General features: G+C 43.4%; 2 protein-coding genes across 3 annotated transcripts; both read left to right on the top strand.

The window, feature by feature from the left end:
- Window positions 1–914: 914 nt before the first annotated feature.
- LOC100830427 lies at window positions 915–4,004 on the top strand. Its single transcript, XM_003570256.4, has 7 exons — window positions 915–1,327; window positions 2,603–2,896; window positions 2,983–3,029; window positions 3,110–3,172; window positions 3,297–3,429; window positions 3,512–3,574; window positions 3,648–4,004. The coding sequence occupies exons 1-6, from the start codon at window positions 1,210–1,212 to the stop codon at window positions 3,544–3,546; spliced, it is 690 nt and encodes a 229-aa protein (XP_003570304.1). The 5' UTR covers window positions 915–1,209; the 3' UTR covers window positions 3,547–3,574; window positions 3,648–4,004.
- A 1,360-nt stretch (window positions 4,005–5,364) lies between these two features.
- On the top strand, window positions 5,365–13,950 carry LOC100829300 (serine/threonine-protein kinase VPS15). Of its 2 annotated transcripts, XM_003570253.4 has the most exons (12): window positions 5,365–5,757; window positions 5,847–5,921; window positions 6,444–6,566; window positions 6,792–6,837; window positions 6,916–7,076; window positions 7,943–8,022; window positions 8,577–8,682; window positions 9,632–9,808; window positions 9,896–12,763; window positions 12,943–13,178; window positions 13,267–13,366; window positions 13,539–13,950. In XM_003570253.4, exons 1-12 carry the CDS (start codon window positions 5,557–5,559, stop codon window positions 13,716–13,718), a joined length of 4,353 nt encoding a protein of 1,450 aa, XP_003570301.1. In that variant the 5' UTR covers window positions 5,365–5,556; the 3' UTR covers window positions 13,719–13,950. The 2 variants fall into 2 exon arrangements, with proteins under 2 accessions (XP_003570301.1, XP_010235920.1); XM_010237618.2 differs by lacking the exon at window positions 5,365–5,757 and having other exon boundaries at window positions 6,757–6,837.
- Window positions 13,951–18,843: the final 4,893 nt, after the last annotated feature.

Raw genomic sequence — 18,843 nt, 5'->3', positions numbered from 1 at the left:
CTTTTACTTAAAAAATCAGGCACCTGAGATATGGACACACCCATAGATATTTGGCAAAATAAACATGGTAAATTTCAAGAAACCACGGTTTTTGGGGGCCGTCTCACTAGCTCCAGTTTTTGCTAACTTGCCAACAGAACCACATATTTTTTGTCAGACTGTATCAACTGGCCACAAACTTTTTACATCACATGAATTATTAAACTACTTTTCTCAATTAGGCCTAGGGTGGGAGCTCTCAGCTCATTTATCTCTCACTTTTTTTTTGCTTTTGTTTTTTAGAACAACGATCTGACTTTGTTTATTCAACGAACAAAATAAAACTGATCGAAAAATTAAGACAACAACAAAGATTTCGGATAAACCGAAAATTATAACAAAAATCTTTAAAGCCAAGTTCTCTAGCCGCGGCGATCGCATGTTGATATTTCTCCAAATCTCTGGTGACAAAACAGTAGAAGACCAAACCTGTATAAGTTGTACTAACCTTGTAGGTTTTACTGAGCCGCGCATCCCAGCGGGTGAGAACTTAAGATCGTTGAACGCGCGGTGGCCTGGGCACATCCCTCGCAAGACAGGTTGTCGAACCATTGAATCATAGCTGAACCGATGCGGAATATGATCAAAATCACGAAATTACGAGCCGTGAGATCCACAAACTTTATGGAGTAGACCATGATAGCCATGCCGGAACGGGTATGGAACCGAGAGACCATTAATCCAAGTGTCGTTGCATCCACCGCCAGGTGCTGCCGTCAAAAACACACAAAACCTTACAAAGAAGGTACTAAAACGATGCCAGACGTTGATCCGTGGTTCCTCTCAGCTCCTGATCGCAAACGGGATTTTTTTTCCCGGACGGCTAGGGTTTCACGCTGAGGAAAGGAGGGCAGTATAATTTTTCCTTGCTTTGCTTGGCAACCTTTCCTTCCTGGCCCATCTCTCTGCCGAGCGCCCCGACGGCTCCTTGTCTTCCTCCTCGAGCGAGCGCCCCAGCCCCCTCGCTCCGTCGCTCGTCTTCCTCCTCGTGCGAGCGCCTCCACCGCAGACATCTATCTCCCCTGCAATTCTCTCGTTCCCGACCGTTTCTCCTCCCAACACCCCACGAACAGATCCCGCCCTTTAGCTTCCCGTTGCATCTCCTTAATCTTCCCCAATTCGTAACTGAGGCAAAACCCTACCTTGCCCTACCGGGTCCTCCGCCCTTGGATGCCACCAAGGAGGAAGCGGCGGGGGGCTGCCCCCACCGCCAAGCAGCAGCAGCCGGCACCTCCCGGCGCGGATGCACCTCTAGAGGAGCAGCTCCGATGGAGCATCCACCAAGAAGGTACGGTACCTCCGATCCCTAACTCCCTCCCTGCTTTCTCCTATCCGTTGTGTGTCTATAACTCTATATGGCATTGAATCACAGTTGCAGTTCTGTTCAACGTACTCCACGAGCGGTGTGTAATTTGGCTTAGCTCCTGGCAGTGCTTCCTGACCCATTCTGATTAGTTACTTGGAATTGCTTAGCTAGTGGTCTGCTGGTCTAGAGGATGGAGTAGTTGATTGGTTTCGTGTCTGATCAGTTCCTGCTGTTGGTACTTTTAGAGGTTTGTTAAGTACCATCGGAGATTATCACTCAAATATCTTCCTGCGTACCTTGGACACTGAACAACAATCTTAAATGGGCTAAATTGATAGCCATATTTGAAAAGGAAAAAAAATGAAGACTAACTCTTACTCCCTCCATTTCACAAAGATTGGCGTATTTCGTTTCGTTAAGACAAGCCTTTGACCAAGAATTACTCTATTAATATGTAAGTTATATGATACCAAACCATGATCATTAGTAAGAATTTTTAAAGACGAATCCATCAATATAAATTTCATGTATGAAAAAACACATATCAATAGAGTTTTCATTGGTCAAAACCTTGTCTCAATGAAACAAAATACGCCAACCTTTGTGAAATCAATTTTACATGCGATATTTATAGCTAGTTAGCTACACTTAGCACTGAGACTAAACAATGTCCTATATACATCAGCAAGATCGACTCCCCATGAGGTATTGGTGCAGCAGAGGCCAATTTTACTGTTTAGTACAACATTCTTCTTCTTTGTGTAAAGCATAGACTGTTATTAAGCTGTGTAAATTAATGTCTGAAATTATCTTGAGGAAGCAACAAACCTTTTGTAGTGATGACTTCGGTTCAAGCCTGTTTTTAAGGATTCACCTCCACAATCCATAGATGTAATGGCAGAATTATGATATTGTTGATGGGAAGGTTTTCCTCACAATTAGTAGGCTACAGTGCAACTGAACTTGAGCTTTGAAATCTAATATTAACAGGAAGGTTTATAATCCAGTGCAAATAAATTATGGTACTGAACTGAGATCTTATTCTCCTGGCAGTTGGTTTTTGTATGCCCTAATCCTTATTGAACTCTACTATCACTTTTTCAAGGGAAAAGTCCTTCAATTTAATGTCACAACCTGAACTTGCTTGATACCTCTCTCAATTCAGTACATTTATACTGCATGTCATAGATGTCCTGTCCATTCTCCTTAATATAATGATCTGAAATCCATTGCTAATCGAGTGTCCTCAATAAATAGTTGAACGTCGGAAAGCTGCCATCAGAGCTATTCAAGTAGCAGAGACTGAGAGCGTACTTTCTCGGTTGCGTTTGGTGCGGTCCTACATTTCCAAGGAGCAAGAAGAAACATGCGCCTTACAGTTTTTTCAGGAGAACTTGCCCAACTTATCAGTTGTCCGGAATGAAAAGGAGGATGAGCTTGAGTTGAAATGGAAAGACTTTGATGATCAAATAATTGGAGACGAGAGGGATGACAAGATTTCGCGAGCTTCGATACCAGCTGCTACTGGTTTTCAGTTCTCAGCAGATTCAGGTTCAAGCATGTTATCTGTATGTTGATGATTTACTTTTATGAGCACTAAATAATAAGCAGCTGAATTATATGATGTGTGCATGCAGTCCAGAAGAATTTCAAGGAGATCACAGGTTTTGATTTTAACAACTTTGTAAGTATTCCTTTGTATAGCGATGCCAGATATTTTTGCCCTGCCCTTCACAACTCTTATCACTCTCTGTTCCTTTGAAGACTTGGAATGATCTACCTGAAGGTCATATGACAGGAGCAGCTAATTCTTTAGAGACACCTGGGGTTTGTTTCTAACCCTTTTGACACGAAATGGTCTCTTTCATTATGACTATTGAAGATCAAACGAATGATCTGATCTTGATTCATTTTAAGCTTATGTATTTCATTGTAACATGATCCTCAACAGGCTATGAGCAGTCGACTCTCTTTTGGCATGACCCCAAAAACTGTAAGGTTGCCCAAGCCCGGTGAGATGCTTTTATCTGTGCACGGTTCACCTCTCGGAATGTACAAAGAAGACAATTTGGCAGCTATTACTGGTATTTATTAGTATTTGCTTCTGCCTCATATCACAAGCATCTCGTGTTGCAGTCCTGTTGCCTAACCAAAAACATGTTGCAGAATCTGCGAATGCAAGTGGAGACGCTGCCTCATGATGCCCATGCCGATCCATATATACTACCAGTAAGAATGCTATGCAATCAAGCCTCTCTTTTCCTTTATGCGTCTTCATGTCTAATCCTTATTTCCATCGCAGGAGCATAACCGGCCCTTGATGTAAGATTTAGGAGTTTGATGTTGCGTCTCTGTTGACTGAAACCGGGATACTCACCCAGAATCAGAATTCCAGCCAGTAATCCCGCAGCATATCAAGCCTTAGTGCACCACAAGCTGCAGTGTATTTAGGTTAATCCTTTTGTGTAATTTGTCGAAGCATGTTGTTGGATGCACAGTGTTGTTTGTAACTGCTGCAAAGAGTACTTGTTAAGGGTTTGTTAGTGAGGAGAGACAAGGTGTACTGTCTATGTTGTAGACAAAACTGTAATATTCTACTTAGCTATGTGTCGTGGCCTTACATCAATTGCAAGTGAAATAGGCGTCTAATTTTATGTTTTCTTTTCTTTATTATCTGTTAATTCATAACTGGTGGTGATACTCCCTCCGATCCATGATAAGTGTCGGTAGATCGGAGGGAGCACTAAAGAGAAGAAAATATACCATCACCCTCATTTTCTCCATTCAGCCTACTGGATAAAAAAAAAAGCATCACCTCCCTTGTCTTATTTTGAGCCATTTGATCATGATACATGACTTGGATCAACACAGATGTTGAAGATAAAAAAACCAATCCGTATAAACGAAAAAGATAAAACACACCACTTGCATCCTCCTCGCTGTGCTGCCCTTGGTTGCTGCCTACACAACCTTCATCGTTCTCCTCACAATCTTCTCGAGATATTTTTTTTATGTGGATCTCAAGCTGCCGACGATCATGTGCTTGACACGAAAGCACCGTTCGACGAAACCGCATGCGGTTTCATTGCTGCAGGCGACTCTAGGAAAGTGGAACTGTCGACACATCGGTGCGACCATGAGAAAAAAAAATTACTAGGATGGCTTCGATTTTCCAGCCAGGTCTGCTTTTGTTCGAGAAACAATGAAGGTCGTCCATCGATCTCGATCGAAGGGCTGCGAGCCCTGTTAGTAGCCCTTAAATATTTTAAACCCGTTATCGTAAGTTTGGTCAATGTTTTGTTTCTATAATCATGAATCACCCCTTGTATTATTTATTTTTATTTCATTTTCGACCCAATAGTGAGGGGATTTAGACTTAAAATACACCCTGCAATATGAGATCACTGCTTTTGTTGAAGAACAAAGCTGGAATAAGTCTAGACATGCTAACATTTTTAAAATTGTTATAAAGCTTGAGAATGCACCTACAAAGTTATGGTATTGTGATTTAAATGCTAATTGTTAAGTCACCTTGTATTCAATATCTTTCATACTCTGACAAAATTTACTTTGAGTGGTGTTTAGCTTCAACATGGGCACCAGAGAAAACTGGTAGAGCCAATGTTAAACCCATAAAAGGATAGAAAAGACATGGTCTCGTGTTCTCGTAAGATACGACCAACAAAAATGATGCTCAACTCTCTAAAAAGTGTCACTCAAAATGGACAAGTTCACTTGCGTGAGAAAAGGGAGGAAACGAGGAAATGCACTAGTTTTTATTGCAAATCATGCGAATAACACACGTATTTTGTTCCGTAGCAACATACGGACATCTCGCTGACCTTTTTAAGCACACACCAACGAGAAACAAACACCAACAAGAAACAAAATTTACCGTGTCATATTATACTTTACACTGTTTTCCAAAAACAAACAAGTTGTAATTCGAATTAGATACTGTAGAAAAACAACAGCACGAAGTCCCTCACCCAGTTCCCACCGTGCCCGGGGCGAACTAGAGGGGATTTCGAGCACAACACGACACAGACACAGCCGCCAAGCCTTTCAATTCATCAACCGGCGGACGGAAACCGGTCGCCTCCGCCCCACGCCACGACCCCCGCAGTCCCGCACCCAGAAGCAAAACCCCCATCCCCCCGGCGGCGAGGCCTCGCCGCGACGACGCGGGCGGGGGGAGATAGGCGGCGGCGATGGGGAATAAGATCGCGCGGACGACGCAGGCGTCGGCGACGGAGTACTACCTCCACGACCTGCCCTCCACCTACAACCTCGTGCTCCTCGACGTCGTCAGCCGCGGCCGCTTCCTCAAGTCCGTCCTCTGCAAGCACGACGAGGGCCTGCTCCTCGTCAAGGTCTACTTCAAGCGCGCCGGCGAGCCCCTCGACCTCAAGGTAAAAACAGCTGGGGCTGCGGCGGGAATCGATTTGGGCGGGAAGGGGAATCGGCCGTTCTGAGATCTGTGTGGCTTCTGGTGTCGCAGGAGCATGAGCGGAGGCTGGAGCGGATCAGGAACGCGTTCCAAGGGCTGGAGGGATCCCACGTGTGGCCCTTCCAGGTGAGGACTGGTCTAGTGAATTTTGCTGCGGGGCCATGAGCAAAGGATTATCATAAAAATTTCTTCTTTAAATTTGCCAACGAGGGGGCCTATTAGTAGCTGTTTTTAGTGCATTATTTTGCAACATTTAGTGAGGTTTAGTGACTTCTTTCTATCTCACATGTATTATCTCTGCTTGTCGAACAAAATGTTATTATCTCTGCTTGGTTTTGGTGGGTTTTTTTTAGTGCGTGAGTTCAGCTGAAGCAGCAATGTTGGATTTAGAATATATCGGTTTTAGGGTTTACTTCCTGGAGTATATCATTCAGGAGTCTTTACTCTCTAGACTATGATGATGCCAGGTTAAAAATCTGATGGGCTGTTAGGAGTATGCTCACTTTTCTGGATGTTTTCACACACGCTGACACATGCATGAACGTTGGATAGGACTGTTCATTTTGTCAGGATGTGAAGCCAGTGGTTTTGTTCTAATGCTTCTTGTGCTCAGTTGACATGCTGACATTACTTTGGAATTTTGTTCAGGTGTGGTTTCAAACGGATAAGGCAGCATATCTCCTGAGGCAGTACTTCTACAGCAACCTGCATGATAGACTTAGTACTCGTCCTTTCCTTAGTCAAATTGAGAAGAAATGGCTTGCTTTTCAGGTTAGACCTTTTCTTTCTTTTTGTTTGTGTTTGCTGTTTGATGATCATTAATATTTACAAAGTTTAAAGGAGTCAATCATGCTGGTGACTGTAGGAAATTGTACAGCATCACTTCTAAGTGTAGCCATAAATCTAGTATCACAAATTAGTTGAACATGTAAGAGTCATTCTTCATCCCTTTGCTTTCCAGATATGGTTGTCGACTTAGCTCATTTGGTTGTGCAGTTAATCCATGCTGTGGAGCAGAGCCATAGTAAGGGAGTTTGCCATGGTGAGAAGGGTTTCTCTGACTTGCATTGGCTGTAATTTTGTCTCAGACTCTTGATATTTGTGCTGATTTTTCTGTTAGGTGACATAAAATGTGAGAATGTACTCGTTACCTCATGGAACTGGCTATACCTTGCGGACTTTGCATCTTTCAAACCAACTTACATACCGGATAATGATCCGTCTGATTTCTCATTCTTCTTCGACACTGGAGGAAGACGAAGATGCTATCTAGCACCTGAAGTTAGTTCTTTCACCAGAATTATAAGAAAAAGCTTTATGTTATTTTATCCATTGTATCCCAGTTTGCTTGCTCTTGGTTACACATTCACTAGTATTGGTAATATATTTTGCATCTGGCTTGTAACTGCAAGATGATATATAAAAAAACAGCACCTCAATATATGGGTTGACACTGGTTGCTGTCAAGGACTCCTCTTTAGTTGATTTCCTTCTTTCACGATAGTAATATTCAGTTTAGTTGCTGCTATAATCTAGTCCAGTTACTTGTTACTATCATTTCTTTTAGGGTTGCTACTCGATTAGCAGCAGATGATGCGTAATCATGCTTTCAAATTTCTTCCTCCCGAGTTATTATGATTGTTTATTTACAAAAAGAAGCCACACCAGGAAATCCTAATCTCAAAAGGCTCCATGATTGAATTGTCTCAAAAACTGTAGGTGTAAAGCCACAAATTGCATAAAGCCTGAGGCACAGTTGGTTGCAGTTTTTTCTAACTTACGTTGGTGTATGGACTAATAAATGTGACGGTGTTCTTTATGTATTAGTTACAAAGATTGGGTTCAGACGCAGTTGCTTGCTTAAATGACTTGGATATTTGGAAATAACTGCTACAGGAATTAGCAAAGCCAATTAGAATTCCCTTTCAGGGCTAGTTGTTAAATTAACAAAAAAGGTTTTAGTTGCCAAATTGTAGGAGGGGACCGTATCAGGTGAAAACCTCCATTTAGTGAAAACTTTCAATCCTAACCATTATATCTTAAGTAAACGGCTCAGTAAACTTTTATGCTATGCCTTTGATCACCTACAACACCTTTTTAATTGCATATTATTTCTGTTGTGGAAAAACTAAACTCTGTTTCTCCAGAGATTCCACGAGCATGGTGGTGAGTCCCAAGTTTCAGCAGATGCACCTTTGCAACCATCTATGGATATATTTTCTGTGGGGTATGTGTATTGTCTTGTTTTAAATCTTTGTTAATTTGGTTGAGAGTTGTTGTGTTCCTTCGGTTATGTATACTTTCCATTTCCCATCAGTATTTTTTGCTCGAACATGCTAATATTTTGGATTCTTTTGAGCCTGGATGCTTGATGCTTGTTTACAAACACATCTATTTTTTGTGATAGAAGAGTGCTATTCTGTTCGAAATCGAAAGGGTTATTATGAGTTGTCGTCAGTACACTTTGTTTTGTCTACATTGAATAATTGCCCATCTGACATGTATAGTGAATATGTCCCAACAAGAGATACCTAGAACTGTGGATTAAGATGTTTTCCTCAGTATGCTTTGCTTTGTGTACATTGAACATTTGCCCATCTGACCTGTATAGTGAATATGGCCCAAAAAGGAGATATCTAGAACTGTGGACTAAGATGTTCTCTTCCTGTATTTCTTGTCTAGCTACGTACAGTTTCTGCAGTATTCTCCTGTGCTAGAATTCTAAATTGAATATCTCACTTACTCATTCACCAAATGATAAACGATTTCCCTCATTTCCAGGTGTGTGCTTGCTGAACTTTTCCTGGAGGGTCAGCCGCTCTTTGAGCTTTCACAACTTCTTGCATATAGGCGTGGGCAGTATGACCCTCTGCATACCCTTGAAAAGGTTTTTATTTTGCTCCTTGATCTTTTTAAATAGTTTCCTTGTTTGCTCAGAACTACTTCCGAGGTGGTGCTTTTCTAATATAGAAGTTGCGTTGAGATGTCTGGTGTTCACTTCTAAGCAACTGTATATCCAGGTTGCTCAATAGGTGCTTGCTCAGTTACGCCTGGTTATATGACCAATAGTTCTTGTTTTAAGGGAGGCAAAACCAATACTTCATGTGTTATACTTATACAGCTTCAAATAGAATATTCCAGTATAATTTTGCAACACACTACTGGACTATTCTATTCAAAGCTGTAGTTTGCAATAACTTTTCGGTAGGTTATGGCATGGAATGTTGGATATCGATACGAGTTGAATAAAGGGATTGGGAATGTATATACTGTATGATGCAAAACTTTGGATGTCTGCCAAAATATTTGTACTTAGCTGAACTGTCCGTGCCTCTTGGATTATGCCTTGGAGAAGTAACTACTGCCCCTTAGAGCATTATTTATTTTACCCCAAGCCTTAGGAAGATAAATATGCACAATTTGAAGTGGATGATCTATTGGTGAATTTAATGCAATGTCAGACTTCAGCCAGTGATAATGTTTCATGCTTGTGAATTCTTATTAACTGAGTAAACCATGGGGCACTTGGTATTCAAGGTATTCAGTTAGTAAGTATATAATTGACCAACCAAAGGGTTTGATCGGTCTTTCACGTGAAGGGATATTTTGTGGACCTAAATCAATTAACTTCACCAGACTAGAAGGTGTATATTCATTTTTGTTTGCAGTTCATTTACAAAGAATTACACAAAGATGCATGGTGTGTGCACATGAGCATGCTTCGTTTCTTGCAATATACATTAGGATTGTCGCATTCCTTTGAGATGTACTAGTAATTCTGTATGACCGTTCCATGTATCAGAAGACAAAGTGATTATATCAATTTGTGTTTGCAGATACAAGATGCTGATATCCAAGACATGGTACTTCACATGATTCAGTTAGACCCAAAAGAAAGGCTATCATGTAAAAGCTATTTGCAAAAATACGAAACTGTTGTTTTCCCGACCTATTTTTCAAGATTTCTGCACAAGTTTTTTTCGGATATTGTTCCGCTTGACTCAGATGCCAGGGTAAGGAACATCTAATTTTGTGTTCATTTTCTGGTCCATCATCACTCTTTACCATGAGCATCCTTACATCCCTCACTTATTTTATAGGTCGAGAAAACACAGGAAAACTTTGAAAGGATACATGACATGATGATAAGTGGCTCAACAAGTGAACACATTCAAGTATCTGAAAAGAAAGGCATTGGAGGACAAGTAATAAACTCACCAAGGGAATCTTCAAAAGGCACCTCTTCAGTTAAGAAAAATATTCCTAGAGACCATCGACAGATAGTTGGAGATCTCAATTCCCTTCTCAAGGAAGTGGAGCAAAGGAACAACCATGCAGATTCAAAGGCCATGAAATACACAGACAGTTATGCCGCTTCAAATGTTTCACGGGCAAATGGTATCGAGCCGTCGCCACAAGTTAATGAAACACGGATCCAAACTGCAAGAGTTCTGGCAGGCCAGAACAATGATGTATCCCATGTGCACAAGATCTCAAAGAGTAACTTGCCTGCTTTAGTGTCTACTTATGATGTCCAGTCAGATACCTATAGCTTTGACATTTTTCAACAGATACATACCAAGGTGAGCTGTGAAGGCATGGTCTTGCTCGCCTCATTGCTCTGCTCATGCATAAGAAGTGTCAAAAAACCAGAACTGAGAAGGGCTAGTCTTATTCTTCTGAAGATTTCTTCTACATACATAGATGACGATAGTCGCTTACAGCTGGTTATTCCTTATGTTATTGCAATGCTTTCAGATCCAGCTGCCATAGTTCGCTGTGCTGCTTTGGAGACCTTGTCTGATGTTCTCTGTCTTGTTCAAGACTTTCCTATCAGCGATGCAATGATATTCCCTGAGTACATCCTCCCAATGCTCTCTTTGCTCCCAGATGATACAGAGGAGAGTGTTAGAGTTTGCTATGCTAGTAACATTTACAAGCTGGCTTTAACAGCTTATAGATTCCTGCTTCATTCTCGGAGCATAGCTGATACTGGCCCTCTAGACAAATCAATGGTAGCTGCTGTATCACAGTCTGCAGAATCACCAGCAAAGAAGCAGCAAGATAAAATCCATCGTCAGCTTGCACGTCTGAGGAGATGTATTTATGACATAGTGCAAGAGTTGGTAATGGGACCAAAGCAGACACCTAATGTCCGCAGAGCTCTATTGCAAGATATAGGTTATCTATGTTACTTTTTTGGACACAGACAAAGTAATGATTTTCTTCTTCCTATACTTCCAGCATTTCTAAATGACCACGACGAGCAGCTCCGTGCAGTTTACTTTGGTCAGATTGTCGTTGTTTGCTACTTTATTGGTCCAAGAAGTGTCGAGGAATATCTCTTGCCCTATCTTGAACAGGCACTAAGTGATGATATGGAGGCTGTGGTTGTAAACGTACTTGATTGCTTGACCATGATGTGCGGAAGTGGCTATTTGAGGAAAAGGATAATCGTTGGCTTATTTGGGAAGGCCCTTCCCCTGCTATGCCATCCAATCCAATGGGTTAAACGGTCAGCTGTAAGGCTTATTGCTGCTTGTAGTGAGAGCTTAGGGCCTGTCGATACTTATGTGTACCTTTCTCCGCATCTAAGGCAGTTTCTGCACAGGGAGCCCCCTTCAATATCTGAAGCTGCTCTTCTTGCATGCCTTAAGCCCCCAGTTTCAAAATCAGTATTATATCAAGCGTTAGAGGTTGCCAAGGACACAGGAGATGTTGTACTGAAGGGTGGTGGTAAAAAGGAACAGACAGTACATGGTGGAAGATATCCTGCTACAGCACAAAGTGGGTCCTTGGCCGCTCTTGAAGATGCTGCAAGGTTGAGATCGTCTAATTTATCCAGCAACGTGTCTTTAGACATCAAAGATTCAATATCTTCTGATAAATCGCTATATTATGGCTATGCACAACATGCATCTGCTGGCAATAGTTCATTTTATGATGGCTTGTCTAAAGGCATACCATCATATTCTGTTTGTACTGATAAGCGTGGTTTAGGAGAAATATTCATGCCCTGGGAATCCAATCGGCATCCAGGTCTATCAACTTCAGTTCAAGGCCTGCAGACTAGAGAGAATCATTTCAGTAGCAAGCACATCAGTGAGTCGATGAAGAGCAGCTCCTCCGTGCCGGGTGATAGTGTTTCCAACCCTGAGACTGCAGGAACACCCTCCTTCATCAGATCAGCAGTGGTTCTGGAGACAGGCTGGAAGCCTCGTGGTGTTCTAGTGGCACATCTCCAGGAGCATCGCATGTCTGTCAATGATATTGCCGTCTCGGACGACAATGCCTTTTTTGTGACTGCTTCAGATGACTCAAGTATCAAGATATGGGATACAAGAAAGTTGGAAAAAGACATTGCCTTCAGATCTAGGTTAACCTACAGCCTGGGTAGTAGCCGAGCTCTGTGTACAACAATGCTTTATGGTAGTTCACAGGTTATTGTTGGCGATAGCGATGGCACATTGCACTTGTTTTCTGTTGACTGTGCGCGTGGTGTTGGGAGCATTACGGATAGGTATTCTGGCCTTGTTAATGTGAACAGGAAGGATTTGAAAGAAGGTGCAATTCTCAGTGTTATAAATTGTTCATCAGATAGCTTTAGCCCAACCATCCTTTTCAGCACTGAACACTGTGACATCCATAAGTGGGACACGAGGACCAATTCAGAATCTTGGTCATTTAAATCCTCACCAGAGGAGGGTTATATATCAGCACTTGTGGTTGGCCAGTGCGGAAATTGGTTCATCTCAGGGTCTTCAAGAGGCGTTCTTACATTGTGGGACCATAGGTTTTTGCTGCCTGTTAACTCTTGGAACTATTCGACAGTAAGCCCTATAGAGAGACTGTGCTTGCTTATACCGCCACAAAACTCAATATCTTCTGCTGGCAGACCACTGGTTTTTGTTGCCGCAGGCTGCAACGAAGTTTCCCTATGGAATGCTGAGAATGGAAGCTGCCACCAGGTAATTAAATAGCTTTCTGTTTTAGCATTCTGTTGATAGCATATCTCCTTTACTTGCCTTTGAGAAATTACTGATGCCATACCCTCATGTCATAAGTGAAGATTATTGTATCCAAGCTGCTTAACAGGATTTAGAATGTGAATGCCTGTTGTATCTAATAAGTTGAACATGCTATGCAGATGTTTAGGACAGCGAGCACAGAGAATGAAGCTGGTATGCCAAAGACACCATTAAGACCTATTAACAAGACAGTCACCAAAGATGTGAGGCGAGCAGGAAGCTACAAATACAGAATTGAGGAATTGGCTGATCCACATCCACGCCTTCCAGGCATCCGCTGCTTGCTTCCTTTGCCTGGGGGAGACCTATTGACTGGAGGGACAGATTTGAAGATACGCTACTGGGACCAGGCCAGGTTGAATATCACTATCATACACTCTTTGCTTCTGCAATTTTCCGTCATCACCTGTAGTATAATATATTTTCATGTTATGATTTTGAAGGCCTGAGCAAAGTTTTTGCGTTGCCGGTCCCTCAGCTAAAGGAGTTGGAAATGACGAGTGTTATGATATAAAATCCAGTTTTGGAGTACAAGTTGTCCAGGTAAATTGTCTTTGCCAGGTTCTGTTGTTTATTTGACGTTACCTATATTAACTCAGGAGCCTTTTGAATTCACCAGTCTATCACTTCATCACTTCAACGTTCAAAATGATGCTGGTGAATTCCTACACCTGTGAGTCTCTGTTGATGCTAAAGGATACTGTCATGTGTGCAGGAAACGTGCAAACCGCCTACGTCGGCATCCAGGTTGACGCACAAAACACAGCTTGCCATGGCCGCCGCGGATTCTGCAGGCTGCCATCGGGATGCGATCCTCGCATTGGCATCCGTCAACTTGTCAAACCAGAGGTTGATATCGGCCAGCAGAGACGGTGCCGTCAAAGTGTGGAAATAGCTATTCCAGCTCGGGTAAGCCATCCCAAGATGATCAGCAGAGCCCCCTTGGTGTACATATTTAGCCTCCTGACACAGTACATATATCTCGACTCACTGATGTACATACGACGATGTCAATCAAATACAACACAAAAATTACCATGTATCCCTAGTCATTTGGATTAGCATAACCAATTGTTTATCTGTTGTCTACAGTATATGTTATGCAAATCGGCCTCTCTTTTTGTTCATGCATCAGATTAACACTGAGAAGAAAAACTGAATTTCTTCTTGATACATCTCAATTTACTTTTCTGTATAAAAAGTATCAAAATTCATCCTATGTTACAAGGAAGATAAACAAGAAAAATCTCACAGATGAGGTCAAGCACAAAAATGACTGTTGAAATATATTTTTCTGTTGACCTCTTGCATTTCGAGTTAGAAAACAAGAAAAAAAATCTCACAGATGAGGTCAAGCACAAATATGACTGTTGAAATATCTTTTCTGTTGACCTTTTGCATTTCAAATTAGAACTTAAAATGGTTAAAATGGCACCTTTTCTAGAGCAAATTTTAGTGCTGTAGAACAAACTACACTCTACTACTAGCATTCTGCATTAACTTTTTTGTTGGACTGTACATATACCGGTATTGTTTCTGTACACACATACATACACACCTCTTGCCGAAAACACAAGCAAAAAAGCGCCGGTGTGTGCAGATCCGAGGGGGCATCGTTATTCGCCGGGAGGAGACTGGAGAGGAGAGCAGAAGCGGATCCAATGCAACGGCGCGGCGCGACGAGACGCGACGCTGCCTGCTTTGCCTTGGAAACCTGACGCAGCCAGGGCCTGTTCACCACCTGACGCACTCAAAGCCCCGACGTCGCTGCTCGCTGCTTCCTTGTGCCGCTGCCACCCGATGGAGTGCGTGCCACGCCATCTTCCTGGCTTTGCCGAGAGGCTGCCTTTCCCAGCGTCCCTTTCTCTTCCCACCCCATTGGAACGCGTGCACAGTACGCTTATTGTAACATAAAGTGCTACTCTTTCTCCATTTGGAAATTACAAGGCATATTTCGGCTGAAGAGAGTCTCGTAAAACAAACTAAAACCAAGAGCATGGCACTGCACTCTCATTTTAATCTGTAAAATGTAGTTTTTTTAAGAGAAAATAAACTAGGGGTGCTGAGCCTTTCTCTTCATATTTCAATGCAATTCATGGGCCACTCTTTTTTTTTCCCAATCTCTTCTCACCTCCACCTGCCATACCCAATGGGATGATAGCATTAAAATTGTTTGTCTAGGAAAAATTAAAAGGATTGATTAGGCTCTAGGAATATAAATGTACAAGTATTTTGACAACACTTGCAAGGTCTATATGTACAACTAAAATGAGACGGATGGAATAGTGAAATGACCACATTCTTGGTGAAAGAGAAAAAATAAGTTAGCATTTTTGTACGGAAGATAAATTAGCATAGACAGTGTAGCGATTAGAGTCAATGATGTGGTAGCCCACTATTTTCCAGATTAAGAAAGGAGAACCCCCTCTCGCCTATTCTTTTCAATTTGGCAGCTGGCATGATCATCCAGAGAGCTAAGCAGATGGTCAAATTAGTGGAGTTGTGCCTCGTTTAGTTGGCGACCGCCTCACAATTTTACCGTGTGCTGATGATCCAATATTTCTATTTGTGGAACAAGGCTTGGAGAAGGCTCAAATCGACAAAACCTCGGGCTTAATCTCTTCCCAAATCTGGGGAAGAGATGCGGAAGGTGAACCATTTTTGGACAAATGAAAGTCCTCGTTGGGTTGCGTATTTGTGCATGGACCTCCAAATAGACAAATAGGAAGGATATGGGAAATGCTTTTGGAGATGCTCGAATGTTGTCGAGCTTACACGGCTCAACGCCAATTGCACGGACCCCTTAAACTCCCATTCGTGACTTTTTTTTCTGAGAAAAAACATTCATGACTTTTTTTTCTGAGAAAAAACATTCGTGACTTGCTGATATATTTTTTTCAATAATGTAGCCAAGTTTAGTGCCACAGTGGATAGCATTGAGACAAGTTGTTAGCTTGGCTGAACTTAACTTTGCAGCAAGTTTATTCTGGCTTAAGTTTTGAAACTCTGGTGCAGCCAGACAAGAGCAAACCTCCCGTTGACCGCAAGCAGCCAGCCAGCCAGAGCCGAGAGCTCATGAAAGGAAGAGTTTGATGATCTGCTGCAAGTGGTCCCGGGGAGGTTTGTACATGGGCCCTAACTGGATAAAGAAAGTGTAGAACGGAATTATGAGCCGCTGGTCCCGTTACTTGACCACAGTGTTTGTCCATGGTCATACTCTTCAACAGCGGTAAATCACCAGATCTGGCAGTGATTATGCGTTACCAACGACCAAAACCAGACACACTCTGCAACTTGAGCCACTGACGGCACAAGGAAAGAAGTGCGCAGGAATTTCTATTGTTTACCCAAGCGATGAAGCGAGTATGACAGTGAGGTAGTGTCAGGTTAGTGCTGGCTGAGGGAGACAGTGGTTGAGTTGAGCCGTGGTGGCTCGGGTGCTTATCAGCTTAGGTGCAGTGCAGTGGCATGTGTGCGCATCATGGATAGCTCATCTCTTTTAATTTCTTTCCCGTGGCGAGACAACCGATGACTTGCTTGCTTACATATGTGGTCCTTTCTCGCTTTTCCGTCCAATCATTCTTCTCTGCGGAGGCGGCTCCAAAAGACGAGCACGGAGAATGTTCTGCGCACTCCGCCCTCTCCTCTCTCACATGTGCAAGTGACAACAACATCAACTTAAAAGAAGATGAAGCAGAACAGCATTAGCTCAGCATAAGTAAGTGCATCTTCTTTTCGTACTGTGCTTCGGTTTTACTGCCTGCATCAGCGAAATGACCCGCCAGCGTCAATGAATGCTGCACCGTCAGCGAGCGAGAGGAACAGGAGATGGCATCGGCGAGGACTCCGAGGAGTGGTCGCAGACGGGCAGCTGGCGTACACAGTCGCCTCTTTGGTCACCTCCATCACTCTACTTGAGCATCAGTCCCCAGCAGCCAATCGCTCGTCGCAAACCGATCGGAATTCTCTATCCACCGCCTTCGCTTTTGACCGAATCTTGACCGCACTGTTAGTGTACCTTGTAATGGCAAGAGACCAACAAATACGTGTATGTTTATACTTGCTTGTAACAGCATTGGTAGCTTCCGAATTAGGAGTATCGACAAGGACTCAGGCGCAAGAGACGTGCAGTGGTCTTGTCTTTTTTAGGTAAATAAAAATGTCATCAGTAATGAACCAAAGCGCGACGTATTTCCCGTGCAATATTTTTTCACCGGACAAGCAATATTCGAGCGACGAATTGTGATACATAGAGGCTCGGTATTAGTAAACTGATAAAAACTAGTACTCCGTACTGTTTTTCAAGTGGCATTCCATATACCTCTTTTCGAGTACCAGGGAGTACTAATTAACATGCACCCTTAGATCAAATAACATGGACGGCTTAGGGCATCTCCAATCCTTAAGTCCAAAACCGACCTTAAGATGGGACCCACCGGGTGGGCTATAGCAAAGTAAAAGGCACACAATGTTTAAGGACGACCTGGGCCTTAAGCTGGACCCCACCTGTCAATTTTTTCTTTTCCCCTCACCCAACTGCTTCTTCTTCCTTCCTCCGAGCACGAGATCCCCCAAATCCCCTTCTTTCCCTAAATCCCCAATACCACACGTTGGTGCTTCAATTTCTCAAATTAACTCCTCCAAAGCAAAGATCCAGCATGATTGGAGGCTTCAGCGTGTAGATCGACGAGCTCGCTTGGCTCCCTCAAAATTCCCCTCCTCACCGACCTCTGGCTCTCACCGCCGCTAAACTGGAAGGAGCGGCCACTGCCCGCTACAAGCCCGCTTTCCCTTTGCTCGAGCACGAGGAGGGAGCATCCATGGGGCGCATGGCCAAGCCAAGCAGCGCCCAGATCTAGGCCATGCGGGTATAGTCGGCGACCTCCCGTGCCGATCTCGTTGCGACAGATCCCGCCGGAAATTCTTTTCTCCCCTGTTATTTTCTTTCGCCTCCGCCATCTCTGCTTTGGTACTGCTCGTCGTTGCCCGCTCACGGGAAGGAGCTGTTCGTTTCATCCCATCTCCGCATCACCGAACTGGCGGCAAAAAACCGCTCTGCTCTTCAACCTGTACGATGCCATACAGCTACGGGCGAATTAATCATTTTTTATTCCTTATGGCCGAGCCATACAGCTACGGGCGACCTTAAGGAATTTCTGCTTGACGTCGACTCGCGCAATGTGAAAAGCCGCCTAAGGTCGACCTTAGAGGCCTTAAGGTGGGTCTTATTTTCACATTGGAGGTGCCCTTATATTCATTTTGGGGTACTGCAAAAATATTTATGAATTTATTTCTATCGCAATGGGTTCATTCTTTTTTATTGATAGTGTTATTCATTAATTTAATGAAATGTTGGCCGAGGCCATTTGGTGCCAAGTGACACCAATGCTAATGAAGCAGTTTTGTTCATGACGCCATCGCCACCATCTCTTGTAATCTTGTTTCTGGTAACGCTTTGGCTTCATCTCTTATGAGTGGGACGGTGGCAAAATGTACGAAGGATGATTTAGTACAGGAAAAGAGTATATGCTTTTGGGTTTATCGCAGTGGTTGTGTTTCACAGAGGGTCGGAAATACGACCATCCAGTTGTTGTGGCGACAAGAAGAGAACGGAGACACCAGATCAATTAGGGCCAAGGTAAAAGGTATAGAGAATAAATCAAAGTATGGCGGACCGCGAAAGACAACTACCGAATGGATTGATCTGGGACGGGATAACGCTGGCCTGAGAGAAGAGGTATGTCCACACGTACCAACCCCGTCGCTCGCGTCGTCCTCAAGGCGCGGCACGGGCGAACCCTAGCCGCCGCCCAAGTCAGGCCCCTCCCCTACCCCCCTCCTCGCCGCTGCCGGAGGAAGCTGTTGGGCAAAGCCTGGGCAGCGGACGGCGGCGGCGGGGCCGTTTCTTCCTTTGCTACGTCGCTCCCGCATTGCTTAGTGCGCGGCGGCAGTGGGGCGACTGCCGGCGGCGCAGGTTTCCCATGGCAGCGGTGGTGGCTCCCTCCCCAGTGGCGTCTTCT

This window comes from Brachypodium distachyon, chromosome 3 (genome assembly GCF_000005505.3).
Source record: "Brachypodium distachyon strain Bd21 chromosome 3, Brachypodium_distachyon_v3.0, whole genome shotgun sequence".
In the NCBI taxonomy this organism is placed as follows: Eukaryota; Viridiplantae; Streptophyta; class Magnoliopsida; order Poales; family Poaceae; genus Brachypodium; species Brachypodium distachyon.
This window is presented reverse-complemented; position numbering and strand designations above follow the sequence as displayed.